A 25271-nucleotide genomic window follows, 5' to 3' on the forward strand; every position below is an offset into this window, starting at 1 on the left:
TGATTTCCCTATGGTGTTCTGCAGCTCCACCAATACAGATTGCACATTGTCCAGACTAACCTCCTTTCTTACTATTGTGTTAATCTCCCTTTCCTTTCCATCTACCTATCCTGAAAATTGAATAGCCTGGATGTTGGGTTCCCATCCTCTTGGTCACTCTGGAGCTCGGTTTCCATGATCCCCAATGACAACATACGCATTAGCAACCGTCTGTGCAGTTAATTCATCCACCTTATTACAAATACTCCTCCCATTGAGACACAGAGCTTTCTGGCTCATTTTGTTTTTGGCAATTATTGCCCTTTTAGAATTAGTAAAAATAATGTGGCCCTTTCTGATTTTGGTCTTTGGTTTCTCTGCCTTCCATTTTCAGTTTTCCCCTTACCGCCTTTTCTTTCTGTCCCCAACTTTAATTCCCCCCCACCCTCCTGCATTGGTTCCCATTCCTGTCATAGAGTCACAAAGATGTACAGCACAGAAACAGACCCTACTGTACAACTTTCCCATGCCGACCAGATACCTTAATCTAATCTCACCCATTTGCCAGCACTTGCCCATATCCTGCCCAAAGCTTTGATTTTCCTGCTCCTTGAATGCTGCCTGATCTGCTGTGCTTTTCCAGCACCACCCTAATCATGACCCCCGTATTCCTCTAAACCCTTCCCTATTCATATACCCTTTTAAATTTTGCAATTGGACCAGTCTCAACTATTTCCTCTGGCAGCTTATTTCATACACTCACCATCCTCTACATGAAAAAGTTGCCCCTTCGGTCCCTTTTATGTCTTTCCTCTCTCACCCTAAACCTATGCCCTCTAGTTCTCGGCTCCCCCACCCCAGGGAAACGACTTTGTCTATTTATCCTATCCATGCCCCTCATAACTTTATAAACCTCTATAAGGTCACTCCTCAGCCCCTGACCCTCCAGCGTAAACAACCCCAGCCTGTTTAGTCTCTCCCTATAGCTCAAATTCTCCAACCCTGGAAACATCCTTGTAAATCTTTTTTGAACCCTTTCAAGTTTCACAATATCTTTCTGATAGGAAGGAGACCAGAATTGCATGCAATATTCCAGAACAATGTCCTGTACAGCCGCAATATAACATCCCAACTCCACAATACTCAATGCTCCGACCAAAAACGGAAAACATACTAAACGCCTTCTTCACTATCCTATCTACCTGCAACTCCATTTTCAAGGAACTATGAACCTGCACTCCAAGGTCTCTTTGCTCTGGAACACTCCCAGAGACCACTAAGTGTGTAAGTCCTGCTCTGATTTGCTTTTCCAAACTGTAGCACCTCGCTTTTATCTAAATTAAACTCCATCTGCCACTCTTCAGCCCATTGGCTCATAGGATCAAGATCCTCTTGTACTCTGAGGTAGACTTCTTCACTGTCCACTACACTTCCAATTTTGGTGTCATCTGCAAATTTACTAACTATCTGCTTCCTATCACATCCACATTATTTATATAAATGACAAAAAGCAGTGGACCGAGCACTGATCATTGTGGCATTCCACTGGTCACAGGCCTTCAGTTGAAAAGGAACCTTCCACCACCACTCCGTGTCTGCTACCTTTGAGCCAGTTCTGTATCCAAATGGCTAGTTCTTCCTGTATTCCATGAGGCCTAATCTTGCTAACCAGTCTCCCATGGGGAACCTTGTCGAACGCCTTATGAAGTCCATATAGATCACGTCCACTGCTCTGCCCTCATCAATCCTCTTTGTTATTTCTACAAAAACCTCAATACAATTGAGATATGACTTCCAACGCACAAAGCCATGCTTACGATCCCTAATCAGTCCTTACCTTTCCAAATACATGTAAATCCTGTCCCTCTGGATTCCCTTCAATAACTTGCCTACCACCGATATCAGGCTCACTGGTCTTTAGTTTCCTGGCTTTTCCTTACCATCTTTCTTTCGTCATGGCACCACGTTAGCCAACCTCCAGGCTTCTGGCACCTCACCTGTGACTATCAATGATATAAGTATCTCAGCAAGGAGCCTAGTGATCACTTCCCACAGAATTCTAGGGTACACTTGATCAGGTCCTCGGGATTTATCCACTTTAAGCATTTAAAGACATCCAACACTCCCTCCTGTGAAATATGGACATTTTTCAAGATGTCACCATCTATTTCCCCACATGCTATCTCTTCCATGTCCTTTACCACAGTAAATACTGAAGCAAAGTAGTCATTTAGTATCTCCCCCCATCTTCTGTGGCTCTACACATAGGAACTGTCAGTTAAATTTAAACCAGAAAATCCAAATGTGTGGCCTGAGCTATTTTCTTGGTTAGAGCATTGACAGAGCTAACAAGCTCATGGTTGGATTGAATAAATTTCTGCCAACTCACAATTTGCGACAAAACCTTCTTTCAAAGTCCTGCTGGTGTCTTGGGTCATGATGGGATGCAAATTTGGTCAATTTCTTATGGTTGGTAAATTTATGAAACTGACTGAGCTGTTTAACCTTTGAATTCAGATGTGTTCTCACTCCAGGACTGGCCTTGATTCTCCAACCTGATGTCAACGTCAGTGAGGTGTAAAATCATTATTAGTCACAATCCTGCTGAACAACATAGCACCATCTTTATACTTTAACAGTGTTCAGCAGGCGGTTAATACAGCTTTAATTATTAAAAGGGTCTGACCTTACACCTCTTCAGTTAAATGTTGGACTGGACACTAGATGAAAATAGAAATTGCTGGATAAGATGAGAAGGTCTGGCAGCATCTGTGGAGAGAAATCAGAGTTAATGTTTCAGGTCAAGTGACCCTTCCTCAGAACTCTAGTTCTGAGAAAGGTTGACTTGAACCAAAATGTTAAATCTGATTTCTCTCCAAAGGTGCTGCCAGACCTGCTGAGTTTTTCTAGCAATTTCTACTTTTGTCTCTGATTGACAGCTTCCACAGTTCCTTTGTTTTTTTATCTGGACACCGGATCTTTACTTCAGCCATCTAGCTCCTCAGCTCTGAATCTCTCCTCCTTAAACCTCTCCACCACTCTGAATTCCTTTACAATGGACCTCAAAACATAGAACATAGGAACAGGCCCTTTGGCCCATGATGTGCCAAACATGATGCCACGTTAAACTAATCATAAACACATAAATTTGTTGAGACTTTCCATGAGTCTTTCCATGAGTATGATTTCCAAGTGATCTGTTAGTCAGAGATGGTAGAAGGTAACTTAAAGCAAAGAAAGGTTAATGCTGAAGGATTCTGGCGGATTTTCACAATTTTTTAACCCAGTTGGAGCTGTACAGTAGATTTCAGTGATTCTTGGGTATTTTCCTTTGTCTGTGAGTTCATCCAGAAGATCTCTGACTTAGTTACAGGTTCATTCACCGTGTTGAGTATCTAGGACAACAAAATATGGGAGATTTTCAGATCTTTGCTCTTCTCACCTTGCAGCATCTAATCAGTGAAGCACCATCGTTAATGCTTACTCAAGTTACATTCCTGTTTTAGTCTGGGGTCGACTGGTGAGGATAATCTCAGGCCAAGTATCAAACTGTTTCTTTAAATCTTCACCATCGAGGGTTATCCTCCTGATTCTGGAACTGCATGTTGGCTCAGTGGTAGTACTGCTGCCTCACAGCGCCAGGGACCTGGGTTCAAATCCCATCCTCGGCTGACTGTTTGTGTGGAGTTTGCACATTCTCCCCATGTCTGGGTGGGTTTCTGCCAGGTGCTCTGTCAGTCCAACAATGTGCAAGATTAGGTGGATTGGCCATGCTAAATTGTCCATAGTGTCCAGGGATGTACAGGATAAGCGGGTTAGCTATGGGGATTGCAGATTTGCAGGGAATGGGTGGGGTGATAGGTCTGGGTGGAATACTTTTCAGAGGGATGTTACAAGTTTGACGGGCCAAATGGCCTCTTTCTGCACTGTAGAGATTCTAAGATTAAGCTGCAAGTATCTGTACCAAGAGTTGCTCCAGCAGAGTCTCTATCCCAAGATGATGATGATGTATGCCCATTAAACCCTATCTCAACAACTCTCCCAGGACCTGGGCAATTATCTGTATGGAGTTGGCATGTTTTCCTTGTGTCTGTGTGGGTTTCCTTCAGCTGCCCCAGTTTCCTCCCACAGTCCAAAGATGTGCACGTTAGGTGTATTGGCCATGGGAAATTTCCCATTAGTGTCCAGGAATGTGTAGATTGGATGGGTTATCCCTGGGGAATACAGGGTTACAGGGTAGGGGTGGGTCTGGGTGGGATGTTCTTTGCTGGGTCAGTGTGGACTTGATGCATTGAATGGCCTGCTTCCACACTGTACGGATTCTATGATGGAGGTAAAGGATATGAAAGGGGAGTTAGATGATGAAAGAAATCTTGTTTTGAGTTTGTATCTGTTAATCTGAATTGTCTATCTTTCTACTTCAAATAAGGGCAATGTTGCCTTAAAGTTACCTGACTGCAGAGTTGTTCTCTCATGAGAGAGAGAGATGACTGGTGGTGTTTTGACGTATAGGTCACCCTTGACTCAAATACAATGTAAAAGAACAGGTTGTTCCCATGGTTACTCACCGTGACATTGGAAGTACTCATGGTATAAGAGCTTGGTTGTGGCATTTCTTGTTTCTGTGGGCTGTAAATTCTCTGCAACAACTTGTGATATTCTCTCCTTATCTGGTAATGTGAGACAATGCGGGAAATGCCTGGTGTTAATTAGACCAAAAGAAACACGAAACTGGAAGACAAAACTGGCCGCTAATGTATATGAACGTTTAAGGCCAGGTTTAATTGTACATTAACCTGTAAGATGTCAGATTGGATGTCATGACGTGTTGAACTTTGACTTCCATTTCGATCACAACAAGCACAGACTATCAACAGGAGAGTCCCAGGTTCAGTTCTCCAGTGATGCACACACATTCAGACCATGTTGAATGCTAAATCAGTGGGTGAGAACTTTTATTTACCAAAAAAGGGGTCGTGTAGTCATAAAGCCATGCCAACAGACCCTTCGGTCCACCTCATCCATGCAGACCAGGCAACCTAAATTAATCTAGGTCCATTTGCCAGCATTTGGCCCATATCCCGTTAAACCTTTTATCTGTGTGGAGTTACCTTTTTAATGTTGTAATTCTACCAGCCTCCACCACTTCCTCTGGCAGCTCATTCCATACACGCAGCGCCCTCTGTGTGAAAAAGTTGCCCCTTCGGTCCCTTTTAAATTTTTTACCTCTCATCTGAAACCTATGCCCTCCAATTTTGGATTCCCCTACCCTGGGGAAAAGACTTTACCTGATCTATGCCCCACAACCTATTACGGGGTCAAACCATTCTGTGCTCAAATGCAGCCTGCTGAAAAGGGGTGACAAAATTGGGATGGCCGATGTATAATTCTTGGCAAGAAAGTGATATCCAAATGCAAGTGCAATGGAGGAGCAGAACAATGGGTCATGGAGATCCATAATTCTGCTCCCCAAAAAGATTGTGAATGTTGCTGGGCATTTGGAAGTTTGAAGACTGATCGTGATAGACGTCTTTTTTGGGGGTGTTAAGGCTATTAAGGAATAAAGAGCAAAGGCACCTGAACAGAACTGACATGCAGATTAGTCGTGATCAGACTGAATGGCAAGAACAGGCAAAAGGGGCTGAATGGCCTTCTCCTCTTCTTAATATTGCTAAAACAAATAAGTGCAGCAAATGCACAGACACAGCTTTGTCCTTGGTTATGGTTTACTCCATCAGGGTCAGCTTCATTCCGTCCTGTCCTGTGAAGATTTTTAAAATTTCTTCATGAGTAGGTATCACTGGCTGGGCCAGCATTATTGTTCCTAGTTGCTCCTTGAGAAGGTGAGAGCGAGCTTCCTTTTGGAACTGCTGCAGTCCATGTGCTGTATGTTGACTCACAATGTCCTTAGGGAGGGATTTCCAGGATTTTGACCCAGCGTTATATTTCTAAGTCAGGATGGTGGGTGGCTTGGAGGGGAACCTGCAGTTGGCAGTGTTCCCGGGTATTTACCACTCTCGTCCTAAATGGAAGACGCTGTTGGTTTGGATGGTGCTGTCTGAGGATCTTTGGAAAATTTCCACAATGCATCTTGTAGATAGTACACACTTGCTGTTACCGAGCGTCAGTGATGGAGGGAGTGCTTGTGGATGTGATACCAATCAAGCAGGGGCTGCTTTGTCCTGGATGGTGTCAAGCTTCTCGAGTGTTGTTGGAGCTGCACCCAGCCAGTCAAGTGGGAACTTTCCATCACACTCCTCACTTTTGCCTTGGAGGTGTTGGACAGGCTTTGTTGAGTTACTTGCTGCAGAATTCCTAGCCTCTGACCTGCTCTTGTAGTCTGTATATTTATGTGGCTAGTCCAGTTCATTTTCTCATCAATGGCAACTCGCAGGATGTTGATAATGAGGAACTCAGTGACGGTAATGCCACTGAAGGGAATGGTTGGATTCTCTGTTGTTGGAAATGGTCATTACCTGGCACATGTAACAAAGTAGGTTGACTGAAACCTCTGTACTGAATAGAGGCATTCACTTTGTGGTACAGACGACTGAGAAATATTTTCTCATATTATGTTACAGGGCTTGTATTCCAGAGGCTTGAGCTAATAATTCAGAGCTGTGAGTTCAAAGCCCACCACAACAATGGGGAAAATTAAATTCGGCTCAGAAATAAATTTTAAATAAAGAAGGTCCAATCAATGATAGTGACCATAGAACTTGTGCTTGGTCATATGCACAGACATACTCACATTGACGCAGGATAGACACAGGCACACACAAACATTAACGTAAACTCTCACACATGCACACACACACGCGCGCACACGTGAACACACACACAAATGTTAACGTTCACACACACACACGCACATGCACATAAACACGTAAACACTCTTACACATTCACACACACACAACCATGCACACACACTCTTACACACACAAACACGAACACAAACACGCACACACACTTACACACACACTACTCAAACATACCCACACAAGCAAGCACACACATTCTTACACATGCACACGCACACATACATTCACATTAATCCACAATTTCAACAATGTACAGGCACATAGAATACATTTTCACCAAAAAACGCCAATGTGCATTGCCTCATAAATCTAACCAGGAATGACTAGAAATGTATCTGCGACTATCTATTCAAAGGAAGTCACATAAGAAAATTCAAAGTTGTCTACCTGTTTGTTTAGCAAGCAGTAAACACAGAAAATGAATACGCCCTGAAGAACATTCAATATGGTGAACAGGTAGGACATAACAATGGTCCCCTCCTTCAACTGAAACAAGCCGAAGACCCAAAAACAGCCGAGCAGAATAAACTGGGCCGTTGCTTTGAACGCGAGTACCCTGTGAAGAGACAGGAGTAGACTTTAGGTTAGAGCTTCTCGTTAAGCCTTCCAGATATTGATAGAAATTTTTCCATTCCATCCTGAAAATGCTGATTTGCAGAGGAGCATGGTTTTAGTAATAAAAATCGCTAAGGTCATGCTGAAATGACCTTATTCTCCCAATTTGGACAGGCTATTTGACAATGACAGGCAATCCCAACGAGACAATGTCACACATATAGAAACAAAACAAGGAACTGTGAATTGCTGGAGATCTGTAACAAAAACAGAAACTGTTGGAGAAATCTGAAGAAGGGTCGCAGAAATCGAAATACATATTTCAGCTTTTCAGCTTGTGTGTTTCAGCTGTGTTTCAGCTTTTCAGCTTCTGTGGTGAGATGTGATCTTGAAGATCTAGAGAATTTAGTCAGGATCAGAATCATAACCAGTACGCTTCTGAAGAAAAGTCACATTAGACATGGGAAATTCACTCTCTTTCTCTCTTTCCACAGATTTTACAAGACATGCAGAGTTTCTCCAGTATTCTCTGTTTTTGTTTCTTTCAGTTCTTCTAGCATTTGATATCCAATTATCATCATGATTGCTGGACAAAGATTCAGAGGTGAAACCCTCCACTGGCCCCTTTCCCACCTGATTAAGTACCTTCCCCAGCTTCAAGGTAGAAAGGGAATTAATTTCTACCCCATCTCCCTGGCTCTTCATATAATCTTCCTATAGATTGGAAGCAGGTCATTCTGCCCACTGGGTCCAGACTGACCTTCCAAAAAGGATCCCATCCAGACCCAACCCCTACCCTATCACATAACCCTGCATTTCCCATGGCTGAACCACCTAGTCTCCACATACCTGGACGCTAGGTAATTTAGCGTAACCAATTCACCTAATCTGCATATCTTTGGACTGTGTTCCACAAACACGGGGAGCATTTGGAAACTCCATACAGTCACCCAAGGGTAGAATCGAACCTGGGTCCTAGTGCTATGAGGCAGCAGTGCTAACCACTGAGCCCATTATGTCATGGGCTATGTCATAGACCATCATGGACAGACTATGCTGGACAATTATTGATCTGTGCTGAGAATGAACATGATCTCACAGAACACTCAATCATAGGATGGATAAATAATGCTTTGTCCCATTTTCCCGTGGGATGTTAACACCTACCTAGATTCCTTAATAGTTGAAACATCCGCATTTAGACTGGAAATCTTCTCTTTCAGGATCCAGAGTGATATTGACAACAGAATGAAATTCACCTGCAAAATAGGATTGTTCAGTTCACCTGATAATATTTTCTCATAAGTGTGGTGAGAAAATTCACGTATTAACAAGTCATAAGCTGCAGACAATGTGGAAGAAAAGATTCGATTGGTGTGGGACTCAGTCTGAGTCCTCAATTTTTGTTTTACTCATTCACTGGATGTGAGCATCACTGACGAGGCCTATATTGTACTTCCCATCCCTGAGAAGGCCACGATTCATCACAGCCATCTAAAGTGGTTTACTGGGCCTTTAGATTAGATTACATTACAGTATGGAAACAGGCCCTTCGGCCCAACAGGTCCACACTGACCCGCCGAAGTGCAACCCACCCATACCCCTACATTTACCCCTTACCTAACACTACGGGCAATTTAACATGGCCAATTCACCTGACCTGCACATCTTTGGACTGTGAGAGGAAACCCACGCAGACACGGGGAGAACGAGCAAACTCCACACAGTCAGTTGTCTGAGGCAGGAATTGAACCCGGGTCTCCGGTGCTGTGAGGCAGCAGTGCTAACCACTGTGCCACCGTGCCGCCCACAAAGGGCAATTAAGAGTCAAATGTCACAACAGAACAGAGATCCACTGGAGAAACTCAGCAGGTCTAGCAGCATCTGTGGAGAGAGAAACAGAGTTACAGTCTCGAGTCTGGTATGATTCATCTTCAGAATTACTGTTCTACTTCAATTCTGAAGAAGGGTCTCTGAACTCAAAATGCTAACTCTGCTTCTCTCTCTCGCTCCACAGACGCTACCAAACCTGCTGTGTTTCTCCAGCAGGGGGGGGGGGGGGGGGGCAGAATCCAGAGCACGTGGAGGGAACTCACACAGACACGGTCAGAATGTGCAAACTCCACACAGACAGTCATCCAAGGGTGGAATCAAACTGGATCCCTGGTGCTGTGAGGCAGCAGTGCTAACAGTGCTATCTGCTGGATAAATCCTGCCCTATGAATCCAAATCATTTGTCCAAGTGATCAGTTATACAGGATAACCACTGTGCTTCAACAATAAGCACCAATGAAGAGATGACAGTGGAGAGAATTGGAGATATTATAATGAGACTGAGCTAGGAAAGCAGAGCTCCAAGCGAATCCTCTGAGGGCGTGGGTACAAATCCCATCACAGTAGCTATTGGAATTGAAATGTAATTGATGCATCTAAAATATAAAGGTATCCCAGTAATATCACCATGACAATGATCGCTGATGGTTCTAAAAACTCATCTGGTTTGCTTCAGCCATTTCAGGGAAGGAAATCTGCCATCCTTACCTGGTCTGGCTGGCACATGACTCCAGCCCCAAAGCAACAGCATTGACTCTTAAGTGCCCGTCTTCAAAGGCAGACCAAGCCACTCAGTTTCAAAGGCAATTAGGCAATTAAATACTAGCCTTGCCAGCAACCTTACAGAAGAATGTAATGTTCTAAAGCAATTCTGAAGGCGATGAGCTGCACGGAGGGGAGTGTCTTAGTTCAATCCACTGAAGTGTGGGAATTAGTTTTCTGTATGGTTCCAAATTTTGAGGGAGTCAAACCATACATCAAAAAATTTTGTGGGATTCATTTATCTTAAGATGGTACTTCCATTTTGATACATTTCATTTGATCCCATCCATCTTTCCTCATACATAAAGCCGTGAGCGAATCCAAATCCATGACTTGGCTCACTGGTTGCATTATCTGTGAGATGCCAACTGAAGTGTTTGATTGCTCTGTGCTCAATTATGGGGGTCAGATCACAATTGATGCTCACTGGGCTTGACTGGCCAAGCTTGGGTGTGGACTTGGAGAATAACATGCAAAGCTGTAAAAAGATTTGGATGTCTGAGCTCAAAGCAAGGGTACAGGAGGGAACTCACACAGACACGGTTAGAATGATTAGATTAGATTAGATTACTTACAGTGTGGAAACAGGCCCTTTGGCCCAACAAGTCCACACCGCCCCGCCGAAGCGCAACCCACCCATACCCCGACATCTCCCCCTTACCTAACACTACGGGCAATTTAGCATGGCCAATTCACCTGACCTGCACATCTTTGGACTCTGCAAACTCCGCACAGCCAGTCATCCGAGGGTGGAATCAAACACTTTCTAAAGATAACTTGGACAAGAAGCATGAAAATAAATTGTCAAAGAATTAGAGCAGGTTCAGAGGAGACCGGCAAGGATGTTGCTGAAATGGAGAATTTTATTTAAGAGGAGTTACTCAATCGGCTTTTTAATTTGGAACAGACGAAGCTGAGGGGAGATCTAACTGTGTGTATTAAAGTTATGACTGTCCAGTATAACAGATAGGAGGCTGCCTATCCCCTGGATTGAAAGGTTCATAACCAGGGCAGAGTAGATTTAGGATAAGAGGCAGACAACTCAGTGGGGTTCTGAGGACAGATATCTCATCCAGTGGTCGGTTGGAATCTGGAATTCTCTGCCTGAAAGAACAGGGGGGAGGAGGAGGGACCCCTGCTATGTTTCAAACAACATACATGAATTTTGTACTTGAACTGTCATAATCTGCAAGATGGTAGACCAAGCACAGCTAAGTGCTGTTTGATCACATTTGTTGAGGTCTGTTAACATCTTTATTGAAGACGAAGAGAAACAAGTGGAGGTTGTTAATTAGTTGAACACCCACTGGTTGCAGCATGCGAGAGATAAGACTGAGCAAGTCAATCAACTCTCGCCATAAAGGAAAGGTCTGCCAGTCTTAGTTTTAATGTTACCTACTGCCTTACATTCTGTTCACAAATGGGATTCTGCTGAAGGGCTATCTGTTGGTCTAGCCTGGCAACATGGGCCAAATGGATACCTTCCATCAATGTGTCTGCTGTCCGAGCTGATAGTAGATGATTGTTCAGCAGACCTTGAAAAGGTAGCTTTAAAAAACCCCAGTTTCCATGATTTTTGCTTTGAACAAACCTGCCTATGCCTGACATCATAATACAGACAAAGAGATGAGGGAAGCACTCATTAAGGATTTAACGATCAGTTTTGTCTCCACAACTTCCATCAGCTGAGCCCTTACCAAAAGGATGAAGCACAGCGGTCCCAGGAAACTCCATATAAAGCCTCTTTCCAGATTTAACCAACAGCTGGAATTAAAGGAACAGTTTCAATGCAGTATTACAATTTAAATTAGAATCCCAACACTGTAGAAACAAGCCATTTGGCTCATCAAATGCACACCGACCCTCTGAAAACAATTTCACCCAGACCCACCCTTTCAACCTAACCCATTTTCCATGGGCCATTTTCCATGGCCAATTCATCTCACCTGCACACCTTTGGAAAGTGGGAAGAAACCAGAGCACCCAGAGGAAATGCACACAGACATAGTGAGATCATACCAACTCCACACAGACACCCAAGGGTGGAATTGAACCCAGGTCCCTAGTACTGTGAGACACCACTGAACCACCGTGCCACCCAGAATCTGTCATTCATTTTTTAAAAAAACTTCTTGGATCTATCAGTCTTTCCCACTAGAAATTCCTGCATCCAAGTTTATAATATACATATATATTATATTCACAAATGATTTATACTTAAATGGAGGAGGGTTGAACAGTAAGTTTGGAAATGATGTAAAAATTGATGGGGTGAGGAGGATAGCCTTAGATTACAGAAGGATATAGACGGGCTGATCAGATAGATTAATCAATAGCAAATGGAATTCAATCTGGATCAATGTGAGATGATGCACTTGGGCAGGTCAAACAGGGCAATGGGATACATGATGAATGTGAGCACTCTGGGAAGCACAGAGGGTTAGAGGGACCTTGGTGACCCTTAATGTATCGGGACAGGTGGGTAAAGTAGTTAAGAAGGTGTTTGGGATACATGCCTTTATTATCTAAGCCATAGAGTTTAAGAGCAGGAAGGTGGTGCTGGAAATGTATCAAGTTTGGTTAGGCCACAGCAAGAGTATTGTGTGCAGTTCTGGAATCCACATTATAGGAGGGACTGGAGAGGGTGCAGAGGGAGATTTACTGGTATGTTGTCTGGGCTGGAGAGTCTCAGTGAGTTTGGACAGACTGGGCTTGTTTTCCTAAGAGCAGAGGAGACTGAGAGAGGATGTGATTGAGATGTGCAAACCTTTGTGGGACATATATAGGGTAGAGAGGTAGGAACCTTGCCCCTTGATGGAGGGATTAGTGACCAAGGGGCACAGATGTATGGTACTGGACAGGAGGTTTAGAGAGGGATGTGAGGTTATTTTTCACCCAGAGAGGAATGGGAATCTGGAACTCACTGCCTGTCAGGGTGGGAGATGCAGAAATCCCCACCACATCAAAGAAGTAATTAATTGTAATGCCAAGGCAAGCAAAGTTCTGAGCCAAGTACTGGAAAATGGGATTTGAATAGTCCGGTGGCTATATTTGACTCGCAGAGACTGGATGGGTCAAAGAGCCTTTTTCTCCATGCTACAGACCTCAATTATTACCAAGGTCAGATTGTCGCACTGTAATTCCACCTCCCTGCCATCAGGAGGAGCCATTTGCCAAACATTTCTGACTTTTATAATGAGAGCTGAATCTGCCCATGCAGCACAATCCCAGCACCATCCCTCCTCAAAGCTTAGTCCATGTGACCGTGTGGTGCCAACAACTGCATTTATATAGCACCTTCACTGTGGCAACGCATTCCCAAGGGTGGCACTGAGCCACGTCAGGAGAACTTTGTGCATACCATCAACATGGCCAACAAGGTTGGTTTTAAACAACACGTTAAGGACGGAGAGGGACGAGAGCAAGGTAGAACATGATCGCCAGAGTTTCAGGATGTTTGTGCTGATGGCATGGCCACCCACTGGTGGAATGGTGAACATTCAGGATGCAAAAACGTCCATATTTCAAGGGGTCATAGAGATTTTGGGAGGTGATACACCTGGAAGAGGCGAGTGGAATAGGGAAGGCTTACAACCTAGAGGAAGGGAACATGTGGGGAATGCTAATTATGACATTGTTGGAGTCAGAACCAGTAGAGGGGGAGTGAAGACAATGCAGTGAGAGAATTGGACACAGTGCAATTTAGAACATAGGCTGCAGCAATTTCAATTAACAACTCGTTTTCACTAGTGTAGTGTTATGGGCCAAACCAACCCCCTCAAAATATTTTGAGGAGACAGCCTCAACCCTAATTTTTCCTTATTTCAAAGGCAAGTGCCAGGCATTTGTTCCGAAAGCAAATCAATTAGTCAAACTACCAGATTTGAAGGAAAGTACATTTTTTCCCTGACATAATAGTTAAAATGCAACAAAAGAAAGAAGCTGGAATAAGTTTGGGAGAAGATTTGTAGCTTGGGTGCTCGTTGTTGTGGTTGTGTTCGCCGAGCTGGGAATTTGTGTTGCAGACGTTTCGTCCCCTATCTAGGTGACATCCTCAGTGCTTGGGAGCCTCCTGTGAAGTGCTTCTGTGATGTTTCCTCCGGCATTTATAGTGATTTGTATCTGCCGCTTCCGGTTGTCAGTTCCAGCTGTCAGCTGCAGGGCCGGTATATTGGGTCCAGGTCGATGTGCTTATTGATTGAATCTGTGGATGAGTGCCATGCCTCTAGGAATTCCCTGGCTGTTCTCTGTTTGGCTTGCCCTATAATAGTACTGTTGTCCCAGTCGAATTCATGTTGCTTGTCATCTGCGTGTGTGGCTACTAAGGATAGCTGGTCGTGTCGTTTCGTGGCTAGTTGGTGTACATGGATGCAGATCATTAGCTGTCTTCCTGTTTGTCCTATGTAGTGGTTTGTGCAGTCCTTGCATGGGATTTTGTACACTACATTGGTTTTGCTCATGCTGGGTATCGGGTCCTTCATCCTGGTGAGTTGTTGTCTGAGAGTGGCTGTTGGTTTGTGTGCTGTTATGAGTCCTAGTGGTCGCAGTAGTCTGGCTGTCAGTCAGAAATGTTTTTGATGTATGGTAGTGTGGCTAGTCCTTTGGGTTGTGGCATGTCCTCGTTCTGTTGTCTTTCCCTTAGGCATCTGTTGATGAAATTGCGGGGGTATCCGTTTTTGGCGAATACATTGTATAGGTGTTCTTCTTCCTCTTTTTGCAGTTCTGGTGTACTGCAGTGTGTTGTGGCCCTTTTGAACAGTGTCTTGATGCAACTTCTTTTGTGTGTGTTGGGGTGATTGCTTTCGTAGTTTAAACCAAGCTTTTGTGAGTTTTAAAATATATAAGTTTACTTACTCTCACACATCTATCCCAAATGTAAATGTGATGTCTCACAGACTTATCCCACACACAGGGACAGGGAGGCAGTGGTGAAAATGTACTGGAACATTCATTCAGAATCTCCAGGATGATGTGCTGAGGATAGGAATCTGAATCCCACTATAACAGATGGTGTAACTTAAACTCAAGAAAATCTTGGACTTAAAAGAACTATTCTAATGATGACCATGTAACCCCCACTGCCTGTTGTTAAAAATCTGGTTCAGTAATGCCCATCAGGGAAGGAATTTTGCCATCCTTGCCCAATCTGGCCTACACGTGACCTCTGACCAACAATATAGTTGAATCTTAACTACGTAATGAAGTAGCCTGGAGGCATGATCAGTTCCAGTGCAACTAGGAATGGACAACAAATTTCCAATGACACCCATATCCCGTAGAGAAACAGAAAAGGTCCTGACAAACTGGAACATTGTGCAGGTCAAAGGTTATCCTCTTCTAAAGGTTGTAGTTATCTCAGTCTCTCATTTACTGTCTCCCATGAAAGAGGCTTGGAATTTCTTGGATGGTTTAATCGCTTTGAAGTTGAAGCAAGCTTCCGGTCCAAGATGGCGGTAGAGTAGGACGTTTCAGCCGGAGCATGTCTGCTGGACCCATTCTTTTTCCTTTTTTTTCTCTCTCTTTGTGTTCTATTCTCTTCTTCTCTCCTGGCCTCCAACAGTCTCGGCCTCAGCGCAGACATGACGAGGTGTCCTTTCGGCCTGGCATAGTGGCCTCTTGGCCTGGTGTAGCGATCTCCCATACTAGTCTCCCACCTGGTGTGGCAGCATCTCGGCGGTGCAAAGAACAAAGGAAATTACAGGAACAGGCCCTCTGGCCCTCCAAGCCTGCACTGATCCAGATCCTCTATCTAAACCTGCCGTCTATTTTCTAAGGATCTGTATCCCTTTGCTCCCTGCCCATTCATGTATCTGTCTACATATATCTTAAATGACGTTAGTGTGCCCACTTCTACCACCTCTGCTGGTAACATGTTCCAGGCACCCACCACTGTCTGTATAAAGAACTTTCCACGTGTATCTCCCTTAAACGTTTCCCCTCTCACCTTGAACTCGTGACCCTTAGTAATGGAGTTCCCCACTCTGGGAAAATCTTCTTGCTATCCACCCTGTCTATACCTCAATCAGGTACCCCCTCAAACTCCGTCTTTCTAATGAAAATAATCCTAATCTACTCAAACTCTCTTCATACCTTGAGCCCGCCATACCAGACAACATCCTGGAGAAACTTCTCTGCACCTCTCCAAAGCTCTACATCCTTTTGGTAATGTGGTGACCAGAACTGTACCCAGTATTCCAAATGTGGCTGAACCAAAGTCCTATACAACTGTAACATGACCTGCCAACTCTTGTACTCAATACTATGTCCAATGCCATATGCCTTCTTGACCTGCGCTGCCACGTTCAGGGTACAATGGATCTGAACACTCAGGTCTCTCTGTACATCAATTTTCCCAGGCTTTTCCATTTAGCGTTTCATTCGCTCTTGAATTGGACCTTCCAAAATGCATCACCTCACATTTGCCCGGGTTGAACTCCATCTGCCATTTTTCTGCCCAGCTCCCCAATCTATTTATATTCTGCTGCATTCTCTGACAGTCCCCTTCCTATCTGCTACTCCATCAATTTTAGTGTCGTCTGCAAACTTGCTAATCAGACCACTTATACCTTCCTTTAGATCATTTAAATATATCACAAACAACAATGGTCCAAGCACAGAGTCCTAGGGAAAACCACTGCTCACAGTTCTCCATTTTGAGAAACTCCCTTCCAATACTATGCTCTGTCTCCTGCTGCCAGCCAGTTTTCTATCCATTGAGCTAGTACACCCTGGACTCCATGCGACTTCACATTCTCCATCAGCCTACCATGGGGAACCTTATCAAATGCCTTACTGAAGCCCATGTATATGCCATCTATAACTCTTCTCTCATCAATCAACCTTATCACTTCCTCAAAGAATTCTACCAAGTTGGTAAGACATGACTTTCCCTGCACATCTCCTCAGTGAATACTGATGCAAAGTATTTGTTAAGAATTTCACCCATTTTGCCTGAATCCATGCATAACTTTTGTCCTTTGTCCTTGAGTGGGCCAACCCTTTCTCTTGCTCCTTATATACGAATTAGGATTTTCCTTAACCCTGTTTGTTGAAGATATGTCATGACCCCTTTCAGCCCTCTTAATTCGTCATTTCAGATTGGTCCTACTTTCCTGATATTCTTCAAAATCTTCGTCTGTTTTCAGTTGCCTAGACCTTATGTATCCTTCCTTTTTCGTCTTAGCTAGTCTCACAATTTCACCTGTAGGTGATGATCTCTCAGCTTGGCATGGCCTCAGCATGCCCTCAGATCTTGAGGTGATTCCAGAGTGATCTCCCAACCTCATGAAACCTGAGGTGAAGCCCTGTGTAGTCTGGAACCAGGGCTCTGTGCGGACTGAAGGCTCAGCCAATGTGGACTGGAAGCTAGGCCCGGTGCAAACTGAAGGCTAGGCCCGGTGCAGATTGAAGGCTAGGCCCAGTGTGGTCTAGAGCCAGGGCCCAGTGTGGACTGGAACCAGGGCTTGGTGTGGACTGGAAACTAGGCCCAGTGCGGACCGGAGCCAGGGCCCGGTGTGGTCTGGAGTCAGGGCCCAGAGCACACTGGAGTCTAGATGCCAGGGTAGTCTGGGGTGGAAGACCGTTGTTCTTCTCTGTACCCTCTCCAGTGCTGTCACATCTATCCTGTAAGGTAGATTTCAGAACTGTGACCTAACCAATGGTTTGTATGGTTCTGACATAACCTCTCCACCCTGAAACTTGATTAACAAACTCGTAGAGACTCTTCAGCTCAAATTGTCCATGCCGACCATAATCCTAAATTAAACTAGTCTCACTTTCTCACATTTGGCCCATATCGCTCCAAATCTTTTCTATCCACATAACTGTTTGAGTGTAGGCCTCAACAAGTATGTGGACAGGCCTCTACCAAACTCAGTGTAATCCAATCTCTCCTTCCTCACTGTTTTTTGTGTTTTAAAGTTCTCAAAATAATTTTAAATGTACTTTATTTTTGCTTCTGCTCTAGAAAATACAGAGAAAAACTGCAAAAGAAAACTCCGATGCGGAGCAGAGGCAAGATTCACACCATTCTCCTTCTGCTACCTTCACACAATCAAAGATGGAACAATTAAACACTGCAGCCCAAGGCTGCTATATAAATGCAGGTGATAGGTTTTATTTTGCCCACTGACCAAATTGAAGCATCCATGGTGCTCCACTCAGTGATTAAAATGTTCAACGTACACTGACCACTATTGATTCTCACATTCCAGATCCACTCGCTCCCATGTCATCAAAGACTCTTCCCGCCCCGGTCATAATCTCTCCCACAATTTTCCGTCAAGCAGAAGATACAAAAGCTTAAAAACACGTCCCAACAGATTTAAGAACAGCTTCTTCCCCACTGTTACTGGACTTCTAAATGAACTTCTCAAATATAATGTTGATCTCGCTCTCTGTGTACCTTCTCTGCAGCCATAACATTATATTCCTCGCTCTGTTCTCTGACCCGAATGCACTTTGTATGGTATGACTTGCCTGCACTGCATGCAAAACAAAACTTTTCACTGTATCTGGGTACATGTGATATTAATAACTCAAATCAAAATCAGTTTATGCATCGAAACTGATCCTTGACCTGTACAATGATTAAACCCTCCCTCCAGTGCCTTAACTTCAATACACGTTGTCAGAAGGCACACCACACCAGGTTCTAGTCCAATGCGTTTATTTGAAATCACAAGCTTTCAGAGCGCTGTTCCTTTGTCAGATGAAGGTCACTTCATCTGACGAAGGAGCAGTGCTCCGAAAGCTGGTGGTTTCAAATAACCCATTGGAGTAAAATCTGATGTGGTTCATCTTCCGGTTGTGTCCACCCCAGTCCAACACTGGCACCTCCACATCAATGCATATTCACTCAGCTCAGGCACAGAAGATGTCGAGGTAGTCTCTGTACTCACATTCGGTCGGTCCCGTAGCCTTTGGCATTGACCGCGGCAGTCACAATCACGATGACCGCCGGGCACCCGTAGCCGATGGGGTACATCAGTCTCCGGGGAATGACACGGGTACGGGAGAAGTTCACCACTTTGAGATTGAGCACCATGAGGCAGAGCTGGACAGCCTCCAGACACATCCAAAAGAAGGCAGCCAAGAACAAATAGTGTAATCCGCCGGCAACGGTGGCACATAAAACCTAGAGAGAAGCAACGTTAACTCAGTTCAATTGATCAGGTATAATGAGCTCGTCCCTTTGACTCTTGTCATCCTGTGATGCCCACATTACCACCGACGGGTATGATGGGAATTACAGCCGACAGACAAATACAGCTGATATGCCACTCTACACTGGGTGCCTAAATAAAACATGGTTACGGAACAGCTTTTCTCACCCACTGGGTGGTTAGGGTCTACAGTACAGCGGCTCAATTGAAGCTGTGGCAAGGAAGTTAAGAGTCTTAAAGGGTTAATTAATTTTCAGATAATTAAAGGGGCGGTGCAGTGGTTCAGTGGTGAGTACCACTGCCTGACAGCGCCAGGGACCTGTTCAATTGCAGCCTTGGGCGACTGTATGGAGTTTGCACATTCTCCATGTGTCTCGTGGGTTTCACCCGGGGGGTCCGGTTACCTCCACAGTCCAAAGATTGTCAGGTTAGGTGGATTGGCCATGCTAAATTGCCCACAGTGTTCAGAGATGTGCAGGTTAGGCTGATTAGCCATGGGAAATGCAGGGTTAGTGGGGGTTGAGTCTGGTTGGGATGTTCTGGGTAGAGTCAGTGAGGACTTGTTGGGCTGAATGGCGTGATTTCACACTGGAGGAATTCTGTGAAAATGGGCTTTGACAACCATAATCACGCCAGGCGACTTCAGTGTCACAAGGCATTCCTTCAGAAAGTAGTGTGTAATTAAATGCAAAACATGATAACATCTAGAATTGAGGGATCGAAAATGTGCTGGTCCATCACCCTAGTTCCACATGCATGCTGACTCAAACATCTTAATTGGACACTTCACATCTCTCACTACATTCCCAATGGAACTTTCTTTTTCTTTACTCATGGGATGAGGACATCACTGGCTAAGCAGCATTCATTGTCCATCCCTAATTGGGCAGTAACCACATTGCTGTGGGTCTGGAGTCACATGTAGGCCAGACCAGGTAAGGATGTCCCTTCCCTAAAGGACATAAGTGATGCAGATGGGTTTTCCTGACCATCGACAATGGATTTAGGGTCATGCTTAGATTTTTCATTCCAGATTTTGTTTTAATTGAATTCAAATTCCGCCATCTGCCTTGGCAGGATTGCAGGAAAATACTCTGGAAAATTCCTCTCGGACTTTCTCACGTGAGAGGAAGCCAGGACCAAGTGTCATGATAGAGACCCCTGGTCCTTCCCAATCTGTCCAGACATATTTATAATCCTGGAATTCCCTCTCTAATACCACTGTGGGTATACCTCCACCATATAGACTTCAAGGGTTCAAGGTGGAGTCTCATCATCACCTTGTGGAGGGAAATTTAGCAACGGGTCATAAAGATTCTTGAGAGGACTTGACAGTGTAGATGTGGAAAAGTTGTTTCCTCTTGTGGGAGAGTCTAAGACCAGAGGGCATCATCTCAGAGTTGGGGGTGGGGGAGTCACCCACTGAGGAGTTAAGGAGGATTTCTTTACTCTCAGAGGAGAGGGAAGCTGTAGAATCCTTTGTTGCAGGGCGCTGTTGAGGTTGGGTCACTAAATATATTGAAGGCTGAGACAGACAGATTGATTATCTCAATTAAAATGGGGGTAGTTGAGGTTGGGCCTTCCCTGCTTTTTCCCTCTAACCCTTGATTTCCTCAATCTGTCTGTCCTAGCCTTCAATATGTTGAGTGACCCAGCCTCAACAGCTTTCTGCGGTAGAGAACTCCACTGAATCTCTACCCACCGAGTGATGTAATTCCGCCTCATCTCTGTCTTAAATGGGTGACTCCTTACATTAAGATTGTGCCCTTGAGTTTTGAGAATGAAGGTTAATGTCATGGAATTCAGCAGTATGGAAGCGAATCCGGATTTTAGGAATGACCATTGATAAGATAACCGTTGATCATCAAGGTACAGGGGGTCAAAGCAGCCTTACCGTGCGTGTGTCGATGGAGCTTGCTACCAGGAATAGCAGTTCTGCCAGGAACAAACTCAGACACAAATGTGCCTTGATGGTGGTATTGATGTTTTGAATGGCCTTGCAGCAGAAGAAGGTCACAATTGACACCAGGAGGCACAGCAAGGATAGAGACAATCCAAAATAGGTGATCCAGCTGAGAATGGAGAGGTGGAGCTCGTCCTGAGAAACAATGGATGCAATTGAAGACAAGTTAAATACAAGACATCGGGTTGCATCATCCCACATGGCTGAAGTCAAACTTGGTTGTGGGACATTTTCTGAATTTGTAACCCTGTGATATTGTATTCCAAAGAAGAAAAGCAGTATAGCACAGGAACAGACCCTTCGGCCCATCAACTCTGAGCTGACACATGATGCCTTTCTAAACTTGTCTCTCTACATGGTCTGTATTCCTCTGTTCCCTGCCTGTTCATATCTGTGAAGATGCCTCTTAAACATTGCTATTGTATCTGCTTCCACCACCTCCTCTGGCAGCACATTCCAGAGACTTACCACCCACTGTGGGAAAATATTGCCTCTAACATCTCCTTTAAATTTTCAACTTTTGCCTGCACCTGATGCCCCCAGTCATTGAACATTTCTATCCTGGGAAAAAACTTCACCCAGTCTAACCTTGCCTCTCATAATTTTGCAGATCACCCCTCACCCTTCAAATGAAAACAAACCAAGTTTGCCCAATTTCTCCTCCTGCCGAAAATCATCCCCACCAAGCAACATCCTGGTAAACCTTTTCTGTACCCTCTCCAAAGCCTCCATGTCCCTCTGTTTGTGTGGCAACCAGAACTGGCCACAACATTCCAAATGTGGCCTAACTAAAGTTGAATACAGCTGCAAGATGACTTGCCAATTTTTATACTCCATGCCCAGACCAATAAAGGTAAGCATGCCATTTGGCTTCCTGACCACCCTGTGGACTTGTATTACCACTTTCAGAGAACTGCAGACGAGACTTCCTCTGAATGTTGATACTGCTAAGGGTTCTGGTGTTTACTGTATACATCCCCCCTGAATTAGATCTTCCAAAACGCATTTCCTTGACAGGATAGACCAAATGGAGTGCTTAAGATGGTTAAAGGATTTGACAGGATGAATATAGAAAGAATTCCTTTGTTGAGTGGTATCTGGAACAAGGAGACAATGCCATTAAAATTAGAGATCAACGATTCATACTGTAATCCCCTTCTTTACCAAAGGATATTGTAAATCAGCCTCCTTTCCCGAAAATCTTTTCAATGGAGTTTGTGCAACACGAGCATTTGACACCACAGCTCCCTTTGAACTGAGTGGCTTGTCCTGCCTTTCCAGAGGATGGTTTATATTCAACCACATTGCTGTGGGTCTGGAGTCATGTGTTAGACAGACTGGGTAAGGATGGCAATTTCCACATGGGTTTTTACGGCAAATTGTTATTATCTCTGAGACTATCTATAGGTACATTCTAACCTACCTGCACTGGGGAGTTATTACACACCTCAAGAGCATGTGGAACATGAACTCAGGCCTCCGGAGTCAGAGGTAGGGATACTACCACAATGCCCACAAGTGCTCCCTCCAGTCTAGCTATATTGCTGAGTTACTTATTGAATACAAATTGCACCAACTATCCAACAGGATATGGGTGGGATTTCTACCAGGACTTGATTTCACACAAAGGCACACCATTTCCAAGTTCCCCAGTCACAAGATGTGGAAATATGGCTCGAATGAGTCACCTTGGGAGCCTTGTTGCTTTTTCAATAAGCAGGTGAAACCTCCAATAATATCAGAAGTTCCTGGCCGTCACTTCTGTTAAGGTTACAGGACCCTGGAGCAACCTTGTGATGATGTCACTGAGGTGCACATCATTGTACATAAATAGTACATTGTGGGTGGAGTTTGAACACTGTAGGAGAATAGCAGACTACACTATACTACACCAGACCAGAACATTTGAGATTATATAAACATGAACACAGAAGAAGATGGATTCATCATCATGCAATGTAACTGTAAGTCAGACACTGGTATATCTATGATGTTCCCAGTAACCAGAACCAAGGATCACAATGTAAGGATACAGGGTAAGCTAATTAGGACTGAGATGAGGAGAAATGTCTTCACCCAGAGACTAGGGAGCCTGTGGAATTCACTGCAATAAAAAGCGATTGAGGCCGAAACATTGAATGTTTTCAAGAAGGAGTTAGATATAGTTCTTTGGGCTAAAGGGATCAAAGGGGAAAAAGCAGGAAAAAGGGACTGATGCGGATGATCAGCCGATCATATGGAAAGGTGGAGCAGGCTAGAAGGGGTCGAAAGGCCTACTCCTGCTCCTGTTTTCTATGTTTCTGTGTTCAAGTCTCAGCTTGAAGACAATTCTTGACTTTGCCTTCTCCTCAGACAGTTTGTCTAATTGTGTGGCATCAAACCACACAATAAAAGAATTGTATGCCGGTATCTGCGGGTCGTGATGGTTCCACAATAAATCAGTCTCCCTGCTGCTTCTGCCCTGTGCTATTGACAGTAACTGGACACGGACACGGCTCAGTGACCTACATGTGGTTAAGGAGCAATGGGAGTTCAGTTCCTACCGTGATCTCATAGAGAGCCAGGAGCACTGCAAAGCTGGAGAGGACACTGCATCTGCACTCCATGTGAGTCGCATTCATGGCCACGAGGAAACAACTTGATGGAGACCAGTTGCCACCTTCCTCAGAAGACTTCCAAGCGACACAAACTTTATCCCCTCGGGCAATACCTTCCTGCAAGAAAGCATCAGTTCTCATTCAGTGTTGCAGAAGCAAAGAATGTAATTGGCCAAGACTCCCATGAGAGCATCCTTTAGGCTGCAGAGTTCTTACTGCTGCCAAGGGCAAGGGGGTGTACATTCATGGAAGCTCCTGCAACGTCCCCACTCACATAGACTCATACAATACAGAAAAGGCCCTTTGGCCCATTGAGGCTGTACTGCCAAATATACAGACTGTGCATTTCAACCACCAAAGCCTGCTATCCATCCTTTTAAAATGAAGCCCCCCTTCCGCTCCCCCCCCCACCTTGTTATTGACCCTTTGACTGAGGAGAAAATCTGCTTCCTATCTCCCCTGTCCATAATCTTACACACCTCTCTATCAGGTGCCCCCTCCACTTTCTCTGTTCCAAAGAAACAAGCCGAGCTAAGCCAGCCTCTCTCCATTGCTGAAATGCTCCATTCCAGGGAACATCCAGGTGAATCTCCTCTGTACCCTCTCCAATGCAATCACATCCTTCCTGTAGTGTGGGGACCAGAACTGCACACAGTACTCCAGCTGTGGCCTCACCAATGTTCCCGTACAACTCCAACAAGAACTTCCTGCTCTCACAATCTGTACCACGACTGATAAAGGCAAGTGTCCTTCTGCTCTATTAACCTGTCCTCCCACCTTTGGGGATAGGTGAACAAGCATCCCAAGATCCCTCTGTTCCTCTGAGCTTCCTCATTTCCTGTCATTCATTGAGTTGGCTTAAAGGTAGGAGACAGAGGGTGGTGGCGGAGTGTTGTTTTTTTGTCAGATTGGAGGCCTGTGACCAGTGGTGTGCTGCAAGGAGCAGTGCTGGGTCCACTGTTGTTTATCATTTATATCAATTATTTGGATGGGAACATAGGAGAAAAGGCTTGCAATTTGAAGATGACACCAAAATTGGTGGTGGAGTGGAGAGTGAAGGAGGTTATCTCAGAGTTCAATGGGACCTTGATCAGATGGGCCATTGGATGGATGACTGGCATATGGAGTTTAATTTAAATAAATGCGTTGCTTTTAGGAAAGGGGAATCAGGCATGATTTACACTTAAGGTCCTTGGCAGTATTGCTGAATAAAGAGACCTTGAAGTGCAGGTTCATCGTTCCTTGAAGGTGGAGTCACAGCTAAATAGGATGTGAAGATGGTGCTTGGTACACTTCCCTTTATTGGTCACTGCACTGAGTATAGGAGTTGGGGATCATGTGGCAGCTGTACAGGACATTGGTAAGACCACTTTTGGAATTCTGTGTTCGATTCTGGTCTCCGTGCGACAGGAATGATGTCGTTAAACTTGAAAAAGTGCAGAAAAATTGACAAGGATGTTACCAGGGTTGGAGGGTTTGAGCTATAGGGAGAGGCTGAATAGGTTGGGCTGTTTTCCTAGAGCTATGGAGTGAGGGGTGACCTTATGGAGGTTTATAAAATCATGAGGGGCATGGATATGGTGGATGGTCAGGGT

The 25271-nt window shown here is 44.6% G+C and overlaps 1 protein-coding gene across 1 annotated transcript in view; it reads right to left on the bottom strand.

Moving 5' to 3' along the window:
- Positions 1-2865: 2865 nt before the first annotated feature.
- LOC140467988 (adhesion G protein-coupled receptor E3-like) overlaps positions 2866-25271 on the bottom strand; it is a 58929-nt gene continuing 36523 nt past the window's right edge. Inside the window, exons 11-18 of the mRNA XM_072564110.1 lie at positions 23623-23793; positions 21011-21214; positions 18853-19088; positions 11650-11716; positions 8525-8616; positions 7190-7358; positions 4548-4649; positions 2866-3374 (exon numbers count right to left, since the gene is read on the bottom strand). Coding sequence (XP_072420211.1) covers positions 3258-3374; positions 4548-4649; positions 7190-7358; positions 8525-8616; positions 11650-11716; positions 18853-19088; positions 21011-21214; positions 23623-23793 — 1158 coding nt within the window. The 3' untranslated portion in view covers positions 2866-3257. The remainder of the gene's footprint in view (positions 3375-4547; positions 4650-7189; positions 7359-8524; positions 8617-11649; positions 11717-18852; positions 19089-21010; positions 21215-23622; positions 23794-25271) is intronic.

Source organism: Chiloscyllium punctatum, chromosome 46, assembly GCF_047496795.1.
Source record: "Chiloscyllium punctatum isolate Juve2018m chromosome 46, sChiPun1.3, whole genome shotgun sequence".
Classification (NCBI taxonomy): domain Eukaryota; kingdom Metazoa; phylum Chordata; class Chondrichthyes; order Orectolobiformes; family Hemiscylliidae; genus Chiloscyllium; species Chiloscyllium punctatum.